The sequence below is a fragment of the Phocoena phocoena genome, chromosome 17 (genome assembly GCF_963924675.1).
Source record: "Phocoena phocoena chromosome 17, mPhoPho1.1, whole genome shotgun sequence".
NCBI lineage: Eukaryota > Metazoa > Chordata > Mammalia > Artiodactyla > Phocoenidae > Phocoena > Phocoena phocoena.
This window is the reverse complement of record NC_089235.1, coordinates 80,530,877-80,552,276: the sequence shown is the minus strand read 5'-3', so window position 1 is coordinate 80,552,276 and position 21,400 is coordinate 80,530,877. Positions and strand designations below refer to the sequence as shown.

Here is a 21,400-nt window from a genome sequence, read left to right as displayed (position 1 = left end):
AGAATCAGGACTGACCTGAGGGGCTAAGAGACTCCAAGGCAAGGCTGCAGAGGACACAAAGGCCAAGTGCCCAGGCCCCTGGGGAGGGGCAGCCATGTGCTGGGGCGCTCACCTGGGGTGGGCTCCAGGCCTCTGGGATGAGGCAGGTGGCCTGACCCAGCCCTCGTCCTGGCCCTCCCTCTCAGTGGCCTCCCCGGCCCCCTCCCAGCCCTGCCCAGTATTCTTGGCACTGACTGGGCTGGATGGTCCACTTGATACATCCTGAGTGTGGCCTTCGGGATACCTTGCTCCCAGAGCTTGCCAGGGAGGTGGGGGCAGCCCCGGGCTCCTGTTCCCACCTCTGGTGGAACCCCGAGGCTGTGCTGGGCCAGGTGTGCCCTGACATACAGCCACAGCCCAACAAGGTGGGCGTCTGAGGAGGTGACTGGGTGCTGGTCTCGGAGCCATGCTGCCCCTGCCCCAACCAGAAGCTGCTCAGCCCCGGGTCCTCGCCTCCTCTGGGTCATGGTGGTGGTTTGGGGAGAGGGAGGCCACCTGGGGGTGCCCTTTGCGTCCAAGGGGTTACAGGCCGCATCTCCCCGACCCCTGCCTCCTGGCGGCTGCTGGGAGAATGGTGAGCAGCGCGTGAGCCGGGTGGGGCAGGACATCGGGTGGGCTGCTCCAGCCCCTGCCCCGTGCCGCACGCACGTGCTTACCAGTGGCTGCCTGACGCGGGGGCGGTGCTGTGCTCCCACTGCCTCCCTCTTGCCAAAGCCAGCCCGGCCCCTCGTGACGTGAGTGCAGAGCAGAGGTGGCTCTGCTGGGCAGATACACAACGGGGCACCCACCTGTGTCCCACCTGGTGCAGACCTGGCAATGGAGTTCCTAGGGGCCCTCTGACCCCTCCCCGGTCCTTTAATAAAGACTTCTGCGTGGACACTGCCCAGGGGAGCCAGGCAGCCTCAGGCTCAGGTGTGCTGTGCCCGTCTACCCTCCCTCCAGCCCCTTCTGAGACCCCTGTGTCCCCCCTCACCCCCCCACCCACCCCAGGACCCCCGCGAGAGGAAACAGACTGGGAGGCCACACACACAGCCCGTCGTTTATAGATCTCTGTCTCGTCTGTCCGTCCGTCCACGTATATGCCTGTATATCTCTACAGAATGGGAAAGGGGGGACTCTCGTGTAAAAATCCAAAATACAATCCTATGAGCACCCGCGTACCGGTCAGTCCGAGTGTGGCCGTGAAGGCCCCAGCAGGCAACTGCTCATGGGGCTGGGCCCTCGGTGCTGACTGGGGGCCATGCCCGCCCAGCCGGCCCGGTACTACTGAGACCAGCCCTGCACTGGGGGGGTGGGGGTGGGGTGGGGGTGTGTGGGGCGCAGGCCGGCCCTCCTCCTGGGACCTCTAGGAGACAGTGGGGTCCTTGGCTTTGGGGGGCTCGGAACCCGTCAGCAGGGAGATGGTGGGGTCGTCTGCGTAGTCGTCCCCCTCGGAGAAGTAGGAGCCGTCTCCCAGCTCGAAGAGCACCGGCAGGTCGCCGCCCCCCACGTCCACGGAGCCAGGGTCCAGCAGCAGCAGGGGCTGGGCCGTGTAATGCACCAGCTGCTTCCCTGCGGGGGCGGGCAGGTCAGCGTGCTGGCGCGAGGGCACGGGGCGGGGGCGGGAGCGGGCAGGTTCAGCTCACCTGAGTCAGGGCTGCTGCTCTCTGCTTCAAGAGGCCTGGGGGGCTCCTGGGGAGAGAGGAGCTCCTGGATCTGCCGGGGCGGAGGGAGCGTGGTGAGGGTTCCCGGATCCTCTCCCCCCGCCACCCCGCCACCCCCATGCTCTACGCACGCTGGCCAGGCTGCTGTCAAGGTCGGGCAGGCTCATGTCAGGCACTGTCACCGAAGGGCTGAACAACTGCAGGGAAGGGAGGGCAGTCAGGCTGTGCCTGTGGGCGGGGCGGGGCCGGGGCGGGCCGGGCCAGGGCGGGGCCGGGCCGGGGCGGGGCCGGGACTCACGTCCAGCAGGGTGCTGGTGTCCACGCTGAAGCCGTGGCTTGTCAGCATGGTCTGCAGGTTGTCCAGGTTGGAGTCCATGGCATCCAGATGGTCGCTAAGCTCGGTCCTGGCCAGACGGAGGGAATCGGGTGAAGCGGCACCCCGGGCGTCCCCACCCAGGCACCTTCCTGCCAGCGCTCACACCCACCTACCAGAGAAGGGCTCCCCTCGGCCACCACCCACCCTACTCGGGCACACGGGAGGCCCTCCAAGGTAGGGCCCCTCTGCGCTGCCAGCCCGGGCCCGGCGGGCCAGTGTGCACAGGGCCGGGATCCTTGGCCACCCTGGGGGAGTGGCTCAGGCCCTGCCGTCACCGGTCACCGTGAGGCCCCAGAAGGCCTCTGGCAGCATTTCAGGCTGGGCCAAGATGGTAGGAGGGCCAAGGAGGAGGTCAGTGCTCAGAATGGGGTGGGCACCCAGATCTTCAGGCTCAGTAAGGTTGGGCCTTTGCACCAGAAGACAGCAGGAGGCGGCTAGGAGCCGTGCTCGGCGGTGGCTGGGCCAGCCTCTCCCCTGGTGCCCGCCTGGAAAGACCAGGCCTGGCGGCTGCGAACCAAAAGGCCCTGCCCTCTCCTTAGAGAAGGCCGGTCAGCACAACACCTGGGCCACCCTCTGTCAGTCGGCAACTCAGGGTGCTGGCAGGGGCCCCAGAGCCCGGGGGGGCCAGCCCCTGTCGCAGAGGGCCTGGGGCGCCCATTCACCAGGCAGGGCTGAGTGCTCCCAGCCGGGCTGGGGTCTGGTCCGCGGCTGGGGAGGGGCCCGAGCTCTGGCAGAGCCCTCCTCCCTCCCCAGTAGGACAGCGCTAACCCTGGCTGGACTCGGCCATGTAGAGAGGAAGAGGGGCAGGGGAAGAGGCGGGCGACCCCAGACATCTGTGGAGCGCGAGCCACACTGCAAGATAGAAAGACAAGAGCCCCCGGATTGCAGGTGGGGGCCGGGCAGACCCCCAGGCCCCACCCTCGCCTGCCCACCTCTGGGGCAGCAGGACAGACACAGGGACCCAGCAGCCTGCTGGAGAGGGCGGCCTGGCCACACGCCTGGGCTCCTGCGGTGGAAGGGCCGTGGGACCACCTGGTTGGCATCTGTCTCCCTCCCCAGCCCTGAGCTTTGTGCTCAGGGCCAGGTCCGCGAGCTCATCCCCAGCAAGCCCTAAGCCGCAGGCCTCATGGCCGCCGTGTCCAGCCCTTGTCAGAGGCCCGGCCGTGCTTCCAGAGGCCGGTGGGTGAGCGGACGGCACTCACTTGTCCAGGCAGGCTACACTGAGGCACTTCTCGGGGGCCGAGGCAGGCCGGGGCGAGGGGGGGCGGCCCCCGGCATCGGCGAGGGCCGGGGCCGAGGCGGCCGGCGCAGGCTCGCTCTCCCGCAGGATGGAATCAATGAGGGCGGTCGGGGACAGGGGCGTCTCCACCACGGAGGACGGCTGGCTGGGACTGGCATCCTCTGCCCGGGGGCTCCGAGGTGGGCTGGGGGGCTCCTCCTTGACTCGAACCAGGGGGCTGCTAGACAGGGGCCTGCACAGGGGGCGCACGTGTCAGCAGGCGCCTCCACCAGCCCCACCCGCTCCCGCCTGCTGGGAAGGTGCCGGGCCCACCTCTCAGCTATGCTCCCGCCCGCGGAGGCCAAGGGGCTGCCGGGGGCCAGCTCGGTGATGTCGGAGATGATGGGTCCGGAGCTGGCAACGGCGTCTGGGGGGTAGAGGCTGGAGCCGCTATAGGCCGGGGATGGAGCCTGCCACCAGAGGGAGGTGACCACATGCAGCACCTGCCGCCGCCTCAACCCCCCGCACCGCGTGGCACCCGCCGCTCACCGAGTAGGGCCCCGGGCCATGGAGGCGCTCCAGAGAGAACTGCCGGCCGTACTTGGGCATGGAGTGTGCGGAGCTGCTGTCGCTCAGCATCAGCGGGCTGTGGGGAGAGGCAGGTTAGCTGCGTCCCTGGCCTCGGCGGCCCCCAGGACACAGCCAACAGGAGGTGGGCATGCCTAGCGCCTCACATCTTTCTCTTCACCCCCAGGATCCGGTTCGACTGCACCAGCGAGATGAGGAACTGGATGAGCTGCGAGGGGAGAGGTGGTCAGCCTGGCTGCAGACAGGGACCCCACGCCCCGCCCGCCGGCGTCGCACCTTGTTGACGACTTTCTGTTGTTGGGCGTGCTTCTGCCGCAGGCTGGCCACCTCCCGCCACAGGGCCTCGTTCTCACTGCAACAGACCAGGCGCCGTCGGGGGGCTGCAGGGAGCCCCACGGACACTCCACCCCACCCGGGCAGGAGCAGGGCCGTGGGGGACTGCGTCTCACCACAAGCCCAGCTGCCGGCCCATCCCCACCCCACCCGAGCACAGGCTGTGGGACGGTCTGGGGGCCAGCCCAGGGCCCCCGCCCCTCCTCGCGCTGTTGCGCTGCGAGGGGAGGATGCGCAGGGGTGCCAGTTGCGGGGGCAGCGGGGCTGTGGTGGAGACCTGGGCAGGGCCTGCTGGTGCGCCCCAGCATCTGGGCCGAGACCCCCGGGGCTTTCTCGGTCACAGTCGAGGTGGCAGAGCCTTGAGGGCGGCCCCCATCCTTGGCCGACTCTCCCTAGACAGAGGCTGAGAATGGGAGGGGAGTCCAGGGGAAGGGGGCAGTACAGCTTTCAGGCCACAGGGCGGCATGTGGGGGGGTTGTCCCGTGCCTTGAGGGGACCAGAGGTGGCCCCCAGGAGCAGAAAGGGCCACCTGAGCAGCCCACGGTCTGCCACTCCAGGGGGCCAGCCCTGCTCAGCCCCCAGCATGTCCTGTTGACATGCAAGAGACCCTCCTGGCTTCACCCTGAGAGGTGTCCATGTCCCAGAGGCCAAGTTCACCTGGTTCCATCTCTGGGTATCACCCAGCCAGGGGCTTCTACTGGGCCCTGATGTGAGTAGTCGGGGCCCAGGAGCATCCTCCGTGGTCTGGGGGGCATGACGGCCCGCCCTCTGAGCGGCTTTGAGGCCGCACCGAGACACGGACAGCCACCCCGGGCTGGGGTTCCTGAGGTCCCCAGGGCCCCAAGTACATGGGAGGAGACCTAAGCCAGGCTCCATAGGGGTCCTGGCTCGGGGGAGCCTAGAGCTGGTTCTGTGGTGGCCACACATGCCCCAGGGGCAGGGGTTCCAGAAAGAACCCGAAGTGTTTCCTGCTTCCCAGGCCTGAGGAGAGGCGACACCCGTGCTGAGTGATGCCAGGCATGCGTGAGGAGCCCAAGGGTGTGGCCGCTGCTCCGGGCCCAGCTCTGCTTGCTGTCATGGGAACCGGGTCCAACCCCACCTTCTGGAAACGAGTTCAACCTGGCAGGGTGGGAGGCTGTGCAAGCCTGAACCTAGTTCTGTCTGGAGAGTGGAAGGCCTGAAGTGTCTGTCTCGGAGCCTGCGGGGCGGGACTGGGGGGAGAGACCCTCCGCTGGCGCCCCCTCCCCCTCCTCTGCTTGTTCCCCAGGAGGCCTCTTGGTCCCAGCACGTCCCCTGCCCGGCGCCCCAGCACCTACTGCTTCATGGCCAGCAGCTTGGAGTCCATGCTCTCCTGCTTCCCCTTCATCAGCTGCACGTCAGTCAGCAGCTTGGTGACACTGTCCTGGTGAATCTTTATGTCCTCGCTCCTCAGGGTGGACACCTGGGTCCCCAGGGGAGCAGTCACTGAGATGGCCTGGGGGGGGCGGGATACAGCAGAAAGGGCCAAGGGGCTGCCGGTCTGGAGGGGCCTTCGCTGTGGTGGCTGACGGAGGAGGGGCTGCCAGCAGGAAGAGGGCTCGGTGCAGCCAGGCCAGGGCAGCAGGACAGGGGGTGGACGCTGCTCCTGCTGACGGCCTGGAGGGAAGTCCGAGGACGTGGGGGAGGGAGGAGGGCTACTCACGCTGGTCACTTTCCTCTTGATGTTCTCCAGGAGCTGCTCCTGGCCGCGCAGGAAGCACGGGTGCTGGAACTCGGTGTCGTCCCTCTCTGGCTTGACCAGGCCGCCCTGCTCGATGTGGACCACCTTCCGGAAGCCATCTGCGCGCGACAGGGTGGGGCAGTGCTGCCTCAGGGCTGGGGACCCATCCCTCACTCTGGCACGGCCACCGCCCCGCTGGAGGACGAGGGAGGCTGGGGAAGTGGGGAAATGCCCAGCACTGCCCTCTTGGGAGCCCTGCCTGAGGCGGCTGGGTGGTCTCAGTCTCAGGGAGGCTCCACACCCCCCACGACAGCCCCTCCCCCTGCAGATGCGCGGGATCCGGGTCACGCCCCCGGGCTACCCAGGGCTCAGAGCCTGGGGGCTGCACCAGGCCAGCGAGTGGGGCCCCGGGGCAGCGCACTCACACATGTTGAGCTGCCGCACGAAGCTGGCCATGTTGCTGTGCTTGAAGTACTTGGGCAGCACCTCCTTGGCGAACTGGCCCTGGTCCAGCACGTGGAAGCTGTTCCCACTCTGCCAGGAGACGTGGGGGTCATCAGCCGCCTCCGTGCAGGGGCTGTGCCCCCACCCAGGGTGGAGGTCTCCCTGGGACCCAGCACCCTTGCTGAGGCCCGCTCACCCAGGCTGCAGAGGGCCGTTCAGGAAGCACCTCAGAGCACGGCAGGCCCCTCCCTCAGGGGGCCTCGTGCTAGCTTTAATCAGCAAATTTCCCCTAAGAACAGCCAAGACCCCAAACGGAGGCAGCCAAGAAAACGGGAACCTGATTTCAGTTACTCTGGAGGAAAACAACACAGTCACGTTCAGAACCGCAGCTTTGTTTTTCTTTTGGCAACAGAGACAAAAAAACAGAGATGAACAAAACTGCTACACTGGGCTTCCCTGGTGGCGCAGTGGTTGAGAATCTGCCTGCTGATGCAGGGGACGCGGGTTCTTGCCCCGGTCTGGGAAGATCCCACATGCTGCGGAGCGGCTGGGCCCGTGAGCCATGGCCGCTGAGCCTGCGCGTCCGGAGCCTGTGCTCTGCAATGGGAGCGGCCACAACAGTGAGAGGTCCGCGTACCGCAAAAAAAGAAACCAAAAAATTGCTACGCTGCTCTTCCATTTCTTTTCTGCCCTCAGTCCAAAAGCTACTGGAAGGGCAACAAGGCAGCCCTCTGTGCTGGCAGGGCCCGGGAGCGGGTGCAGTCCTCCCCTGGGATGAGGGACAGGGAAGAGCCGGAAGATCCCCATGGCGGTGACCAGGACGCAGCAGCGCTTCTCAACACGGACAAAGACGGGACAATAAACAGATGTAAGTGTGAGGTGAGGAGAAATGGTGGAAGAGAGACCGCTAAAGCTTTTTTCCTCCAAAGAAGCAATAAGAAAACTAGCAAAAAATGTTTAGTCAACTTCTTCAGAACCCTGAAACTCACCCAAAGGATTGCACCAACATGGGGAGAATTTATTCAAGAAATGGTTGAATCTCAGTAAGATCAGTGAGCTGTGGCATTCAAACTCGCCCTGTTCCCGCCTCCTTTCCCGTAGCTGTGAAAACCAACAGCTGAAATCGTGGGGGAATCAGCATTCTGGCAGCCACAGGGTGAGAATGGGGCTGGGGCTCCTTCAAGGCCTGTACGGCAACTCCCTGGAAGGTTCCACTTGCAAGGCTGTTTTTGTTTGATTTGACTGGAAGCTCTCTTAGTATAAAAAGCCTTTTCCTCGGGATGTTTGTTGAAAACATCTAGAGGCAATTTTGAAACCTGTGCCTGCCTAAGACAGTGGACAGCAGACGGGGAAAAACAAGCTAACCAGAAAACTTAAAAGGAAGAGCTGGGGAATGAGAGATCAAGAGGAGCTTTGAAAAGCTCCAAAATATTCCAGGGGATCTAGAAGTCACATGCACATGTAGAGCTCTGTGCACGCCTGAGAGAGACCTGAAAAGGCCCTCTCACCTCTGGCTGACTGAGGCTCTGCATAAGCAGGAAGTGGAGGAGAAAGTCAAGGTGTTAACTACCTGGCTGGGAGGTGAAGGCACGCCCAGCACATACAGAGTCCGCTGCAGAGGCTGGGAGGGTTATTGTCTCCAGGCATTGAATGACGTTCCTGCTCCCTTTACTCCCTGACCAATGAGCTAACTGGGCAGAGAACTCAGTGACCACACATAACAAAGAACACAAACTGCCCAGAATTAGTTCAGAAAAGTCACGAAACAAACAAACAGCAACAGCAAGAAACAGCGACAAATCCTGGCGAGCGTAGAAAATCTGAAACTGAGTTTAACAAATGCCACATTATATTAATGGAAAGTCCAACATTCAACAAAAAGTTACGAAACATGCAAAGAAACAAGGTATGACCCATACATGGGACAAAAGCAACCAAAAGAAACTGTCCCTAAGGAAGCTCAGATGTTGGACTTACTAGACAAAGACTTTAAAATCAGGTATTTGAAATATGTTCAAAGAACAAAACAAAATGGCATCTAAAGAAATAAAGGAAAGCATAAGAATATCTCTTAGAACAAAGAATAACAATAAAGATAGAAGTTATAAATACGAACAAAAAAAATTCCTGGAGTTGAAAAGTGTTAACAACTCAGATTTAAAATTCACTAGAGGGCTCAAGAGCAGATCCAAGCAGGAATAAGAAAGAATCGTGAAGGAAGATATTCAACTGAGATTACCTAGGCTGAGAGACAGAAAGAGAAAAGAATGAAGAAAGTGAACAGGCCTTGGAGACAATGCGGTACACCACCAAAGACCAACATATGCATAAAGGAGAGGAGAGAAAGGGACAGAAAGAATATCTGAAGAAATAATGGCAGAAAACTTCCCAAATTTGATGAAAAATATCCAAGAAGCTTAACAAATTCCAAGGATAAACTCAAAGAGATTCACATCTAGATATCCATAATCAAACTGAAGAAAGCAAAAGACCAAGGAAGAATCTTGAAAGCAGTTAAGAGAGAATAGACCCATCATGTACAAGGAATCCCTAATAACAGCTAATTTGTCATCAGAAACCATGCAGGCCAGAAGCCAGTGGGATGACATACCAGAAGTGCTGAAAGAAAAAAACCTGTCAGCCAAGAATTCGATATCTAGCAAAACTATCCTCTAAAGATAAAGGCAAGGTTTCCCTGTCTGCGAAGGCAGCTAAGGAGATCCAGCGAACCACTCCAAGGAGAAAAAAAACGAAGCTTATTTAAGTCATCTAAAGTCTCTGGAAATTGTCCTAAAGGCATATAACAAATGAAGAAACATTTATTCAAGAAAACCTAAAACTCAGTAGGAACAGTGAGTCTGTAGCATTTTAGCCATAACTTACTCCCTCTTTCTCACACAAGTTCACCTGGATTGATATGACACTCTGGGAGGCTATGGCCTAGAGGTGGGGATTCCTTTCTCCTCAGTTTACAGCCAAGGCTTTCTGTATCTTGCTGAGGGGCAGGCCACCAGCATTTCTCATCTTGTCCAACTTGAAGGTGAAGAGGCTAAATTCCTGGTGATTGCAGCCAAGAGGTTGAGGGTCCTCTTCCCCATTCTGCCCCCGCCTATAGAATGGAGGCTCTACCCCAGGCATGGCAGGCTGAGAATACTGGGGCTTCAATTACCCTCACCCCAGTTAGCCTTTAATTTCTTTTTCTTGTCTTAATGTACTGGGTAGGACTTCCAGTACACTATTAGCTAGAACTGGTGAAAACAGACTTTGTGCTTTGTTCTGATCTTATGAGCAAAGCATTCAGTGTCTTACTATTATGTATGATATTAGGTGTAGGATTTTTTTGTGTGTGTTGTTTTTTTTTAGAGATCCTTTTGTATCAAGCTGAGGAAGGTCCCTGCTAGCCCTAGTTTTCCTAGTTTCCTGAGGAATTTTTTTTTTAATATCACGAATGTCAAATTTTGTCAAATGCTTTTTCTGAATCAAATAATATGATCATGTGGTTTTTCTTCTCTAGATTGTTAACATGGTGGATTATATTGATTTAAAAATCCTGAACCATCCTTGCATTCCTGGGATAAATCCCATTTGTTGCGACATTATTCTTTTTATGTACTGCCAAATTTGATTTGCTAAAATTTTATAGAAGACATTATGAAGGATATTGGTCTGTAATTTTATTGGGCTGTTTTTGTCTGATCATTTGGGCCTGAAAACTTCTTTCTAGGAAGGTTTATGACTAGGGATTCTATTTCTCTAATAGACTCAGGGTCACTAATAGTTATGTTTCACCTTGGGTGAGTTTTGGCCGTTTGTGCTTTTCAAGGAATTGGTCCATTTTATCAACTTGACATGCATAGAGTTGTCTGTAGTACTTCCTTATTATCCTCTTACCGCCTGTGACGTCTGTAGTGATATATCCTCTGTGATTCCTGGTATTAGTAATTTACCTTTTTTCTTCTGTCAGTCATTCCACAAGTTACCGATCTCAATCTTTTGAAAGATTCAGCTTTTGAATTCATTTATCATGTTTTACTGTTTTCAATTTCATTGATTTTTGCTGTCTTTATTATTTCCTTCCTTCTGCTTGCTTTGGGCTTATTTTGCTCTTTTTTACTTTAATGTGGAAGCTCAGAAGCCATTCTAATTTCCCTTTTAGCACTGCTTTATGTGGATCTCACACATTTTCAGACAGGAAGAGTTTGGTGGACTGCTGGGAAATGTCTGTGGCACAGGAGATGGATATCCCGTCAGATGGAAAATGAGGGAAGAAAACAGCACTCCTCTGGAGGCTGCACTCTTGCGAGTCTTGATGGTGGCATCTGCAGGCTGCCGCTGTGCCTCAGTCTCCCCACGTGGCATCTACCATTCACCCACACGACCTCAAGCACATCCTGTCTCACCCTAGGCCAGACTGCTTGCTGAGCTCTACCCTTATTGACTGATTGGGTGTCTCCACACGGCTGGCCGTCTGGGATGTACCTCCGTATCTCTGAAAAGGAAGCTATAATCTATATACAGTTTACCATTTTAAACGAACAGCTCTCCATTTCTGACACACAGCTGTTTACTCGCACAAGCGAGGAACAGAGAACATTTCCATCTACCCCCCAAACCACCCCTGTGTCCCTTTGCAGTCAACCCCCTCCCTCATCCCCAGGCAACCACTGATCTTTTGTCCCCATAGTTTTGCCTTTTCTGGAATGTCATGTAAGTGGCATCACAGGGTATGTAGCCTTTTGTGTTTGTATGTGGCCTTTCACTTAGCATAATACCTTTGAGATGCAGCCATAGTGTTGCAAGGGTAAGCTGTTTGTTCCTCTTAAATGCTGACTGGTATTCCATTGTAGGGATGTCCCACAGTTTGTCTTCTACTCACCAGTTAATGGACATTTGGGTTGTGCCCTGTTTTTGGCTATTATAACTAAGTGCTACGAACATTTGTGTTCCGGTTTTTTCCTTCTAGAAGTTATACAGTTTTAGCTCTTATATTTCAGTCTATGTTTAATTTTTGTATATAGTATTAAACACAGGACAGGCTCACATTTGTGCTTGTGGAAGTCCAATTATTCCAGCACCATTTGTTGAAAAGACAGTTCTTCCTCCATTGAATTACAGTGGCATCTTTGTCAAAAATCAAATAACCTTGAATGGGTGGGCCTACTTCTGGACTCTCTAGTCTGTTCCACTTATTTGTATGTTTATAGTTATGCCAATATCACTCAGTATTATTATAGCTTTACAGTATGTCTTGATATCAGATAGTGTGAGTCTTCCAACTTTGTTCTCCTTAAAAAAAAAAAAAAGTTTGACTATTCTCTGTCCTTTGCTTTTTCACATAAACTGAAGGTTAGTGCACACAAAAATTTCTGCTTGGATTTCACTGGGATTGTGTGGAATCTACTTACGTCTTTTTCTCAGCCACGTTTTACAGTTTTCAATGAATAAATCACACACATATATATATGTGTGTGTGTGTGTATATATACATACATATATATATATATATATATATATATATACCCACATTTTGCAAGATCTACCCCATGATAACTAGCCTACAGATGGCCTCCAAGGATCCCCACCTCCAGGAGTTCACAGCTTGTGCTGTCCCCTTCCATGATCTACCAAAAGTGTTCTCTATGACCAACCGCATCCAGCAGACATGATGGTATTTGACAACACATTACAAGCCCACCTTGGGCTCCCGCTCTCTCAGATTGCTTCTTGCCCTGGGAGAGGCAAGGTGACATGCTGAAAGCAGCCCTAAGGAGAGGTCCACAGGGTGAGGAACTGAGGCTGCCAGCACCCAGCTGAGTCTATTTTTTTTTTTAAGATTTTTTTGATGTGGACCGTTTTCAAGGTATTTATTGAATTTGTTACAGTGTTAATTGTTTTATCTTTTGTTTTTTTGGCCGAGAGGCACGTGGGACGTTGGCTCCCCGACCAGGGATTGAACCCGCACCCCCTGCATTGGAAGGCGAAGTCTTAACCACTGGACCACCAGGAAAGTCCCCCCAGCTGAGTCTTGAGATGATTGCACCCTCACAAGAGATCCTGAGGCAGCCAGCTCATGGCTCTCAGACACTGGGAGATAACAAGGGTTTGTTGCTTTAGGCAGTTAGTCTGGAGGTGACTGGTTACACAGCCACAGATAATACAACCAGTAAGTGTTCTGTGGTTTTTGTAGCACTGTATTTCCATCTTCAACAGCTCATTACTGGTACGTAGAAATATACTCCATTTCTGTATATTGGCCTTGAATCCTGTGACCTCACTAAACTCATTCATTAGTTCTAATAACTTTTCTGTAGGTTCTTTGGGATTTGCTAAGTAAACAATAATGTTTTCTACGAATAGAGAGTTTTAGTTCTTGCACTTCCATCTTGATGTCTTTTACTTATGGATTTGCCATATTGCCTGACCAGGGCATCCCAAACATATTAAGGAAAAGCAGTAGAAGTGGACATCCTTGCCTTCTTTTCCAGGCTTGGGGGAAAGTATTCAGTTTTTCACCGTTAAGTATAATGTTAGCAGTAGGGTTTTTTTGGTACGAGCTTTTTATGAGATCGATGAATTTCCCTTCCTAGTTTGCTGAGCTTTTAAAACATTTTAATGTATTTACTTATCTATTTTTGGCTGCGTTGGGTCTTTGTTGCTGCACACAGGCTTTCTCTAGTTGTGGCGGGTGAGGGCTATCCTTCGTTGCGCTGCGCGGGCTTCTCTTGTTGCGGAGCACGGGCTCTAGGCGCGCGGTCTTCAGTAGTTGTGGCTTGCGGGCTCTAGAGCTCAGGCTCAGCAGTTGTGGTGCATGGGTTTAGTTGCTCCGCAGCATGTGGGATCTTCCCAGACCAGGGACGGAACCCGTGTCCCCTGCACTGGCAGGTGGATTCTTAACCACTGCGCCACTCGGGGAAGTCCCTTGCTGAGTTTTTATCATGAAATGCATATTGAATCTTGTTAAATGCTTCTTCTGCCTCTGTTAAGATCGTGTGGCTTTTCTTCCCCATTCTGTTGATGTGGTGAGTTACACTAGGTCTTGAGTGTTGACCAGACTTCCACCTACAGGGCCCCTTCCAGTCCCAGGCCTCATGCTGTCTCTGATCGGAAGTCAGTCTCATTCTTACCCTATTCTTCTGTCTGGCTGCTGTTAAGATTTTCTCTTCACTGCTTGTTTTCAGCAATTTGATTGTGATGTGCATTGGTTATCATTTTTATTTTTGTGCTTTATCTTCCTTGGGAATCATTGAAATTCTTGGATCTGTGGATTTACAGCTTTCAAAGAAAAAAAAAAACTGGGGCAAATTTCAACCAGTATTTCTAAAATTCTCCTTCCTCCTTTACTCTGGAACTTAAATTGTGTGTCAGACCACGTGACATTATCCCCGTAAGGCTCTGCTCACTTTTTTCAGTCTTTTTTTCCTCTCTGTGATCACCGGGCATAGTTTCTTTTGCTAGTCTAGTGTTCAGTGATCTTTTCTTCTGCAGTTTCTAATCTGCTGTTTAATCCCCTCCAGTGACTTATAAAAACAAGCTTTAAACTTTAGAAAGCTAGATTTACAGAAAAGCTAGACAGTACAGAGTTCCCATATATCCCACGCCCCATTTCCCTATTATTAACACCCTGCATTAGTGCATATGCCACAAGTAACGAATCAATATATTGATAGTTTATTTTTAACCAAAGTCCCCATTTTGTTCAGATTTCCTTAGTTTTTACCTAATAGGTCTTTCTATTCCAGGACAATCATCTGAGACATTACATTCCACGCGTGTCTCCTTAGGTCATTCTCGACAGTCTCAGACTTTCCTGGTTCCTGACGCCCCTGACAGCTTTGAGGACGGGGCTGCTACTGTGTAGAATGTTGCTCAACTTGGATTCGTCTGATGTTTTCCCCTCATGAGGAGTTGGGGTTATGTAAGTTTTTGGAGAGGAAGACCACAGAGGTGGCTTGCACTGCCCATCACAGCACGGCAGGGCACACCCGTCAACGTGACTCATCACTGCTGGCGGAGGCCTGTCTGTCAGGCGTCTCCACTGTACAGTATCTCCCCCCACCCCCTCCTGTACTCCTCAGAAGGAAGTCTGTGTGCAGCCAACACTGAAGGGTGGGAATTACGTGTCACCTCTTTGAAGGGAGTCAACAGAAATAATGTGGAATTCTTCTGCATGGGACACTTGTTCCAGAGATATTCTGTTCAATTTCCTTCCTTTTTATATCTTCCATTTCTCTGTCTTAACGTTTTCTCTCTACTTCTTTGAGCAAACAGAGCATCTTAATAACGCCTTTAATGTCCTTGCTCGCCACTTCCATCACACCTGGATCTGTTACTATGACTCTTCCCTTCTTTGTTACAGGTCACATTCTCATGCCAAGTGGATCATCTATTAGTTTTGACTAGATCCTGGACACGAAGAATTTTACTACATTGTGTCTGAGTTTAGTTGTCTTCCTTTCAAGAGTACTGCACCCTCAGTTCTGCAGGAAAGGATCAGCCTGATCCTTTTTTTTTTGTGGTACGCGGGCCTCTCACTGCTGTGGCCTCTCCCGTTGCAGAGCACAGGCTCCGGACGCGCAGGCCCAGCGGCCATGGCTCACGGGCCCAGCCGCTCCGCGGCATGCGGGATCCTCCCGGACCAGGGCACGAACCCGTGTCCCCTGCATCGGCAGGCGGACTCTCAACCACTGCGCCACCAGGGAAGCCCTGATCCTTTTAAGGCTTGTTTTTAAGCTCGTTTACACTGCATTTGGGTAGCTTTTTCTCTGGGGCTAATCCAGCCCCACTTTCAAGGCGTGGCTGTTCTGAGGTCAGTGAAAGGCTCTGCATGTTAGAGCGGTCTCTCCCCTCCGGCTGTGAGGAATCAGATGACTCGGCCAGCTCTAGGTGAGCCTGGTGATGGCTCACCACGCGGCTCCTCAGTGGCTGTTCTTTCCCTGGAAGTTCTCGGGCGGCTTCCCAGGCTCCTCACACGGATGTGCAAAGCAGCACTCGACCGAGATCCTCAGGGGCTCACGTGCAGCTCCTCCTCTCTGGTACCAGGCCTTGCAAATTCTGGCTGTCTCAGTTTCTCCAAAGGCCAGGCTCTCAGAGTCTGAACACTGCTTCCAGATAGAAAGCCTAGGCACCTGGAGGGCTCACCTGTCCTTCCTGTTTAACAATCCTGAACACTGTTGGTGGGCTGAGTCCATGTTGAATGTGTCCTGCCAGCCTGACCTTAAGGTGTGTTAGAAGTTTGAGAGGGCCTTCTGGTGAGTCCATCGCAGAGCCCGATGTCTCCTCCTCCTCTGCTGACCACGTGCAATTCTTGCAGGAAGTCCTGGCTTACCCTTGGATATAACGGAAACCAGTGACGGGAAATACGGCGGGACCAGGGAGAAGCTGTTGCCCAGCTGCTGGCTGGTGAGCAATGCCCTTGCCCCTGTGGTGCAGTTCTTAGTAAATATCAAGTCTTACTGTAAATTCAGAGTCTGTGGCCCTATTTCCTACACAACTGTGAACCACCTGAAACGTATACACAGTTTTGCATGTAAGTACATTTTTACAGAGGGAGGGTCTCTGTCTTTGAATATTTTCTCAAAGCGCCCACAACTCAATAGGATTAACATCCACGGTAATTCCACGAGAGGCCTTCCTGTACTTCTCAAGTATATTCCCAGAAAAAAAGGCCCGTTTTAGTCCCCCAGCCAAAGAGACTGGTGTGTGTGATGTGTTCCGGGAGCAGTGGGCGTGCAGCTGGCACCCACGTGCAGTGTGAGCACTAGAGCCGCGTGGACGCGGCAGCAGAGAAACGCAGCCTGGCGGGAGGACACAGGAGGCACAAGGCGGGGTGCAGAGGGGAGCTCGCTTTCAGTCCCCTCCCCCGCCTTCGTCTTGTCCTCAACTGAGGATAGGACCACCTGCACTGTCCTCATGTCATTTTCTTATTTCTGCTCAGGGTCGCAGCACAGGCCCCATGACCAAAGCATCCCCGCTCATGTCCGGCCGCTGGCCCCATGCTCGGGTCTCCAGGCCCAGCTGAACATCTGCACACGGGTGACTGCTGACTCAGTAACTGCCGGCGCCCTCCCAGTGGGAGGAGACTGTGGGGCAGCTGCCAGCGCCTCCAAGATCGGGAAACATTCAGGGAGCCGGCCTCCCTCCTTCCACAGCCTGCAAAGCCAGCCCCTGCGAGCCCTGCAGGTCTCAAGGAAACCCTGCAGCCAAAGGTGCAGGCTCTGGGGTCTTTAGCCCGGCGCCTGTGATATCTGATGGGAGCTGACCGCTCATTCCAGGGTGGGTCCTAAGGACCCTGCTGACCACTCCCTGGTCCTTTAATAAAGAATTCTGAGCACACGCGGCCCAGTGGAGCCAGGCAGGCTCAGGCTCAGGTGCGCTGTGCCCATCTACCCTCCCTCCAGCCCCTTCTGAGACCCCTGTGCCCCTCCTCACCACCCCCCGCCCACCCCAGGACCGTGGAGGGAGGAAAGAGACAGGAGGCCACACACATAGCCTGCCGTTTATAGATCTCTGCCCGTCTCGTCCATCCATCCATCCATCTATACATATACCTATAAATCTCTACGGAATGGGAAGGGGGGGACTCTAGTGTAAAAATACAAACTACAATTCTATGAGCACCAAGTACTGGTTAGTCCGAGTGTGGCTGGGGTCAAGCTAAGAAAGCAGGTAGGGACTTCCCTGGTGGCGCAGTGGTTAAGAATCCACCTGCTAATGCAGGGGACACAGATTCGAGCCCTGGTCCAGGAAGATCCCACATGCCGCGGAGCAACTAAGCCCGTGCGCCACAACTACTGAGCCTGCGCTCTAGAGCCCGCGAGCCACGACTACTGAGGCCATGTGCCTAGAGCCTATGCTCCCTAACAAGAGAAGCCACGACAATGAGAAGCCCGTGCACCACAACAGAGTAGCCCCCGCTCGCCACAACTAGAGAAAGCCCGCACACAGCATCGAAGACCCAAGGCAGCCAAAAATAAATAAATAAATAAATAAATAAATAAATAAATTTATTTAAAAAAAAAAAAAAAAGAAAAGAAAAAGAAAGCAAGCAGGTGGGGTGGAGCCGGAGCCCGGACCCCACAGGTGGAGGCCTCGCGTTGCCCTCTACCCGGGAGACGCGGAGCGTGGCGAGGGCAGGCGTGAGCCAGAGCTGGATGCCTCTGGCTCCAGAGGTGAGCGAGAGACCGTGGACTTCGGGTCCTGCTCAGCAGTCCCCCAGCTCTTTGTCTGTTTCCTGATGTCTCTGGGACTCAGTTCCCGTGTCTCTAAAAGGCCGGCTGTCACCTCCACGTGGGGCTGTGGAAGGAGGGGAACCGATACCCGAGGGGCTGGGCCTCCTGCTGTGCAGAGGAACTGGATAGGGACAGCCGTGTCCTGTTTGGCAGGTGCAGGGGGCACCAGGAGCCTCCAGGCCCCCAGCGCCCCTCACAGCCTGCACCGGGTGCGCCTCTGGCCTTTCGGGGCCACTGCCCATCCCCGAGGGTGGGGCGGAGGGCCTGCTGGGGCCCACCTGGCTCCCAGGTCGGGTGGAGGAGCAGCCCTGCCTGTCGTGGGAGCCCTGAAAACGGTCCTTGGCCAGCTCGGAGTGGCCAGGTGCGACCAGGACCCTCCTCGAAGGGTCGGTCTCACAGGGAGCTGGCGACCTGACTGCAGCGACTGCTCTCCAGCCAGCCCCTCCAGTGTGACCCTCTGACCGCCCGTGCTCACACGGGCCACCCTAGGCGAAAGAGGCCCTCGCTCTCAGGGCCTCGAAGTGCCTGCAGCCTAAAAGCAGAGCTTCCTTCACCTGCGCCCTCCTTTCCCCTGTCCCTGTCCCGTGGGAGTGGGGTCAGGAGAGCCTCCTTCACCTGTGCGCTCCCTCCCCCCGTCCCTGTCCCGTGGGAGTTGGGTCAGGAGAGCCGCTGCATTCGCCAGCTTCCCTCCCGAGGGTGGCGGGGCCTCAGGTCCTGCAGGGCAGCCCCGGCCTATTCAGCAGTGGCCCCACACCAAGCGCATTGGTAACTGGCAGGGGGTCTGGAACGGGGGGAGCCAACACGACTCTCTGGGCAGCGACGTGCTGGCCGTCCGCTGGGCTGTGCAGAGCCCGCACAACACTGCCGGACTGGCCCCCCGGCCAGAGTTTCTGGGGCCGGAAGCCACCCCCCCCCCGCATTACTCAGCCTTGAGGGTCAGCCACCCCACCACCGCCTTTCCCTGGTCCCCTGGGTCAAATGCAGGGAGGGTCCTCTTGGCAGAATGGGGAGAAAACTTCCAGCACAAGGGGGAAGGCACTGAGAGCACGGATGCCAGAACCTTCCAAGGTCTCTGGAAGCTGGACTTTGGGCTGCAAGTCTGCAGAAGTCTCCATGAGGACTTTTTGACAGAGGCCCGGGGCTTGTATGTGCATCACTGAGGCCTTAGGCAGGGGGCTGTCTCCTTTCTCGGGGCTGGGCAGCTCTGTAGACCTCCTGCACCAAGCGCCTGTGGACAGACCAGGGGGGCTCAAATGCACAGGCTCCAGTCAGCACCCCTCTACCCCCAGGAGAAAGTACCAGCAGGGCCGGCGGGTGGTGCAGCCACTGTGAACGAGGCCGTCTCAGGCTTGATGGTTCCCGCTTTCCTGCTCCAAGGCCTTGCCCAGAGCACAGGCAGTGGGACTTGGAGAACTTGCTGGTGGGGCTGCCTCACGATCTTTAAGCAGAAGCAGTGAGCAGGTCAAAAGGTGGGGCGATCACCCCAGCAGGACTAAGCTCGGAACATCCCAAAAGATCTCTGCTGCCCCTCCCCAAACCGGGTAAGAGTGCTGCCTGGGAGTTAAGGGAAAGGGGAAAGAGGAAGAAGGAAGGATGACAGAAACATGGGGTCATTTCCTTGGGTCTGCAAAGTTCAAGGCCTGCAGCGAAGGGATGGTGGTAACAGGACAAGCTTTAGGAAAGCACGGCCCCCTCTCTGGGCATGCTGCCCACCATCACAGAGACAAGCAGTGGGAATGCAGAGTGCCACATGGATGTGCTACTTGGACCAACACGAAGTGTCCCCCACAAGGACGCGGCAGGATTTCTAGTCTCTTTACTCCCTCTCCCCCTCTTGAGGCAGAGCTTCAGCAGACAACCCAGGAACGAGAGGACCCAGCCTCCAGTTCTGGGCTCGCTTCAGCCCTGACTGTTCTTCCTTCCTAAGGGCTTAAGACTGTGAAAGAGAAGTACTTAGGAGAGTCTGAGAAAGCCAGCGTCTGGACCCTCAGGAGAGCAAGCATGTCTGAAGGCGCCCAGAGGCTCCGCAGCCCAGGGCGGCCTAGGCCACCCATCTGCCGGCCCTGAGCTATGGCTCCGGCCTTCCCCGGACACGACGTCACAGCCCGGACGTGAACGGCAGATTCTCGGCCGCAACTCCAGACAGTCTCTGCTGTACCTCTGCAAGCCTGAATTGTCCGGTCTGCAGAGTCAGACCACGGAAACGAGCCTGCTGCCAGGCAACTGGAGGTAGGGACGCGAACGAAGACGTCCCGAGAGGAACGAAAAACAAAGTCGCTCTTGGGAAACCCGGCTCTGGTCTCCAGACACGGGCTCAAGACCCACTGGAACTTTATGACGTTTTGCTTTCTGTTTTCGCTCCTTTTCCTTTTCCACTAGAGTAACGCCCTCCAATTCCTGCGTCAAGCCCTGATTTCTTCCCAAAGGCTGCCGACCCCACCACCCTGGTAACTCATCTAAGAAGCTACGGGGGCCACCTGGGCACAACGCTCGCCAGCGAAACTGGGCGCTGCCCTAAGGCCAGACGCGCTTCCGCAGTTGTCTCGCACATAGTCGGCGCGAGACCGAGGAGGAGAGGCCCCTCCTGCCCAGCCCAGGGGAGCGCGCGGCAGGAGCGACGAGGGGCGGCCTCGGACGTTCTTTCCCGACGCCCTGCTGCCCGCCCCCAAAAGCCCCGGGCCGGCGCGCCCAGCCCCTCACCGGGCTCCAGCAGATAAGCGCGTCCGTGTCCGGGTCGCTCACGAGGGTCCACAGCTTGGTCAGGAAGGCCGGGACGTTGCTGGGCCCCGCCGCGCCCGGGCCCACGGGCAGATCCATAGCGGGCGAGGCGGGAGAAACGGAGGTAGCGATCGCGAGGAGGGGCTGAGGGCCGGGCTAGCGCCGCCGCCGCGCCTCCCGCTCGGGCCGCGCCGCCGCCGCTCGCTGCGCACACACGGCCCCGAGCCCTAGCATGGCCGCCGCCATCTTGCGACGGGCGCGCTCCCGCCGGCGCCGCCCGCCCGCGTCCCCACGGCGCGCGCACGCCGGCCCCGCCCCACCCAGGCCGCCCTGCGCCCTCTGACCCTGAGGGCCCCGCCCCCAGGCCCACGCGGTCGTGTCGCTGCCGGAAGTGGCGGCGCGGGTCGGGGCTGGCCTGGAGCATGGCGGGCACGCGGGGCGTGGGGCGCGAGGCGGCGGCGGCTGGGTCGCTGCCGGGGAAGCGGCCGCCGGAGCCGGAGCCGGAGCCGTTGGAGGTGATCGCGGGCTGCGCGAGCGGGACGGGGAGGTGCATCTGGGCCGCACGTGGCGGCTCCTCGGCCGCCAGCCCCGGGGAGCCAGGCCGGGGAAAGCGGGGAGGAGGGTCGCCTGTCCTCTGCTGGCGGTGGCCTTGTGGGGGCGTCCTGGGCAGGGAGCACCCCCTGCGCGAGGGGTAGCCGGTGTAGGGCTGGGCTGTTCTGCGGTTGGAAGAACGTCTGGGCCGGAGAGAGCTAGGAAGGAGGGCTGGCATCCCGTGCGGCAGCCTCCCTAGCCCTCTGAATTGTGCTTCCTGCGTTAAAGGGATTTGAGCCTGCAGTAACTACTTGTCTGTTGATACGTTACTAATACGTCGCACACATTGTAAAAGAGGGTACGAGAATAGTAAGGCAGTGCCTGCTGCACGGGATGTATCGTTTCAGCTGGACTCATGGCCACTCCTGATTTCCAGCTGGACCCCAGCTGTTGTGGGGTGTCATCAAATCTCGGTGGTAGAAAGCCACCGAAGGCTTGTACAGTCGAGCCTCTCTGAGCCGGGACTCCACGTTGCTGGGTGGTCAGGCTGCCCGCTCACTTTGCGACAAGTCCTCTTGGCTC

General features: G+C 56.5%; 1 protein-coding gene across 3 annotated transcripts; it reads right to left on the bottom strand.

Moving 5' to 3' along the window:
• Nucleotides 1–1,360: 1,360 nt before the first annotated feature.
• On the bottom strand, nucleotides 1,361–20,536 carry HSF1 (heat shock transcription factor 1). 3 transcript variants are annotated; one of them, XM_065895311.1, is made up of 14 exons: nucleotides 20,270–20,393; nucleotides 6,323–6,431; nucleotides 5,880–6,016; nucleotides 5,515–5,639; nucleotides 4,142–4,217; nucleotides 4,012–4,073; nucleotides 3,827–3,923; nucleotides 3,611–3,747; nucleotides 3,261–3,530; nucleotides 2,827–2,910; nucleotides 1,981–2,086; nucleotides 1,814–1,879; nucleotides 1,665–1,734; nucleotides 1,385–1,590 (listed from the first exon to the last, which is right to left on the bottom strand). In XM_065895311.1, the coding sequence occupies exons 1-14, from the start codon at nucleotides 20,384–20,386 to the stop codon at nucleotides 1,385–1,387; spliced, it is 1,662 nt and encodes a 553-aa protein (XP_065751383.1). In that variant the 5' UTR covers nucleotides 20,387–20,393. The 3 variants fall into 3 exon arrangements, with proteins under 3 accessions (XP_065751384.1, XP_065751385.1, XP_065751383.1); XM_065895312.1 differs by lacking the exon at nucleotides 2,827–2,910 and having other exon boundaries at nucleotides 1,361–1,590; nucleotides 20,270–20,536; XM_065895313.1 differs by lacking the exon at nucleotides 2,827–2,910 and having other exon boundaries at nucleotides 1,361–1,590; nucleotides 1,665–1,710; nucleotides 20,270–20,422.
• Nucleotides 20,537–21,400: the final 864 nt, after the last annotated feature.

Coding starts and splice junctions, on each gene's coding strand:
- HSF1 (XM_065895311.1), bottom strand. CDS start 20,386: ATGGATCTGCCCGTGGGCCCGGGCGCGGCGGGGCCCAGCAACGTCCCG. Junction 1,880..1,980: donor ACACCAGCACCCTGCTGGAC/GTGAGTCCCGGC, acceptor CCTTCCCTGCAG/TTGTTCAGCCCTTCGGTGAC. Junction 1,591..1,664: donor GAGCAGCAGCCCTGACTCAG/GTGAGCTGAACC, acceptor CCGCCCCCGCAG/GGAAGCAGCTGGTGCATTAC.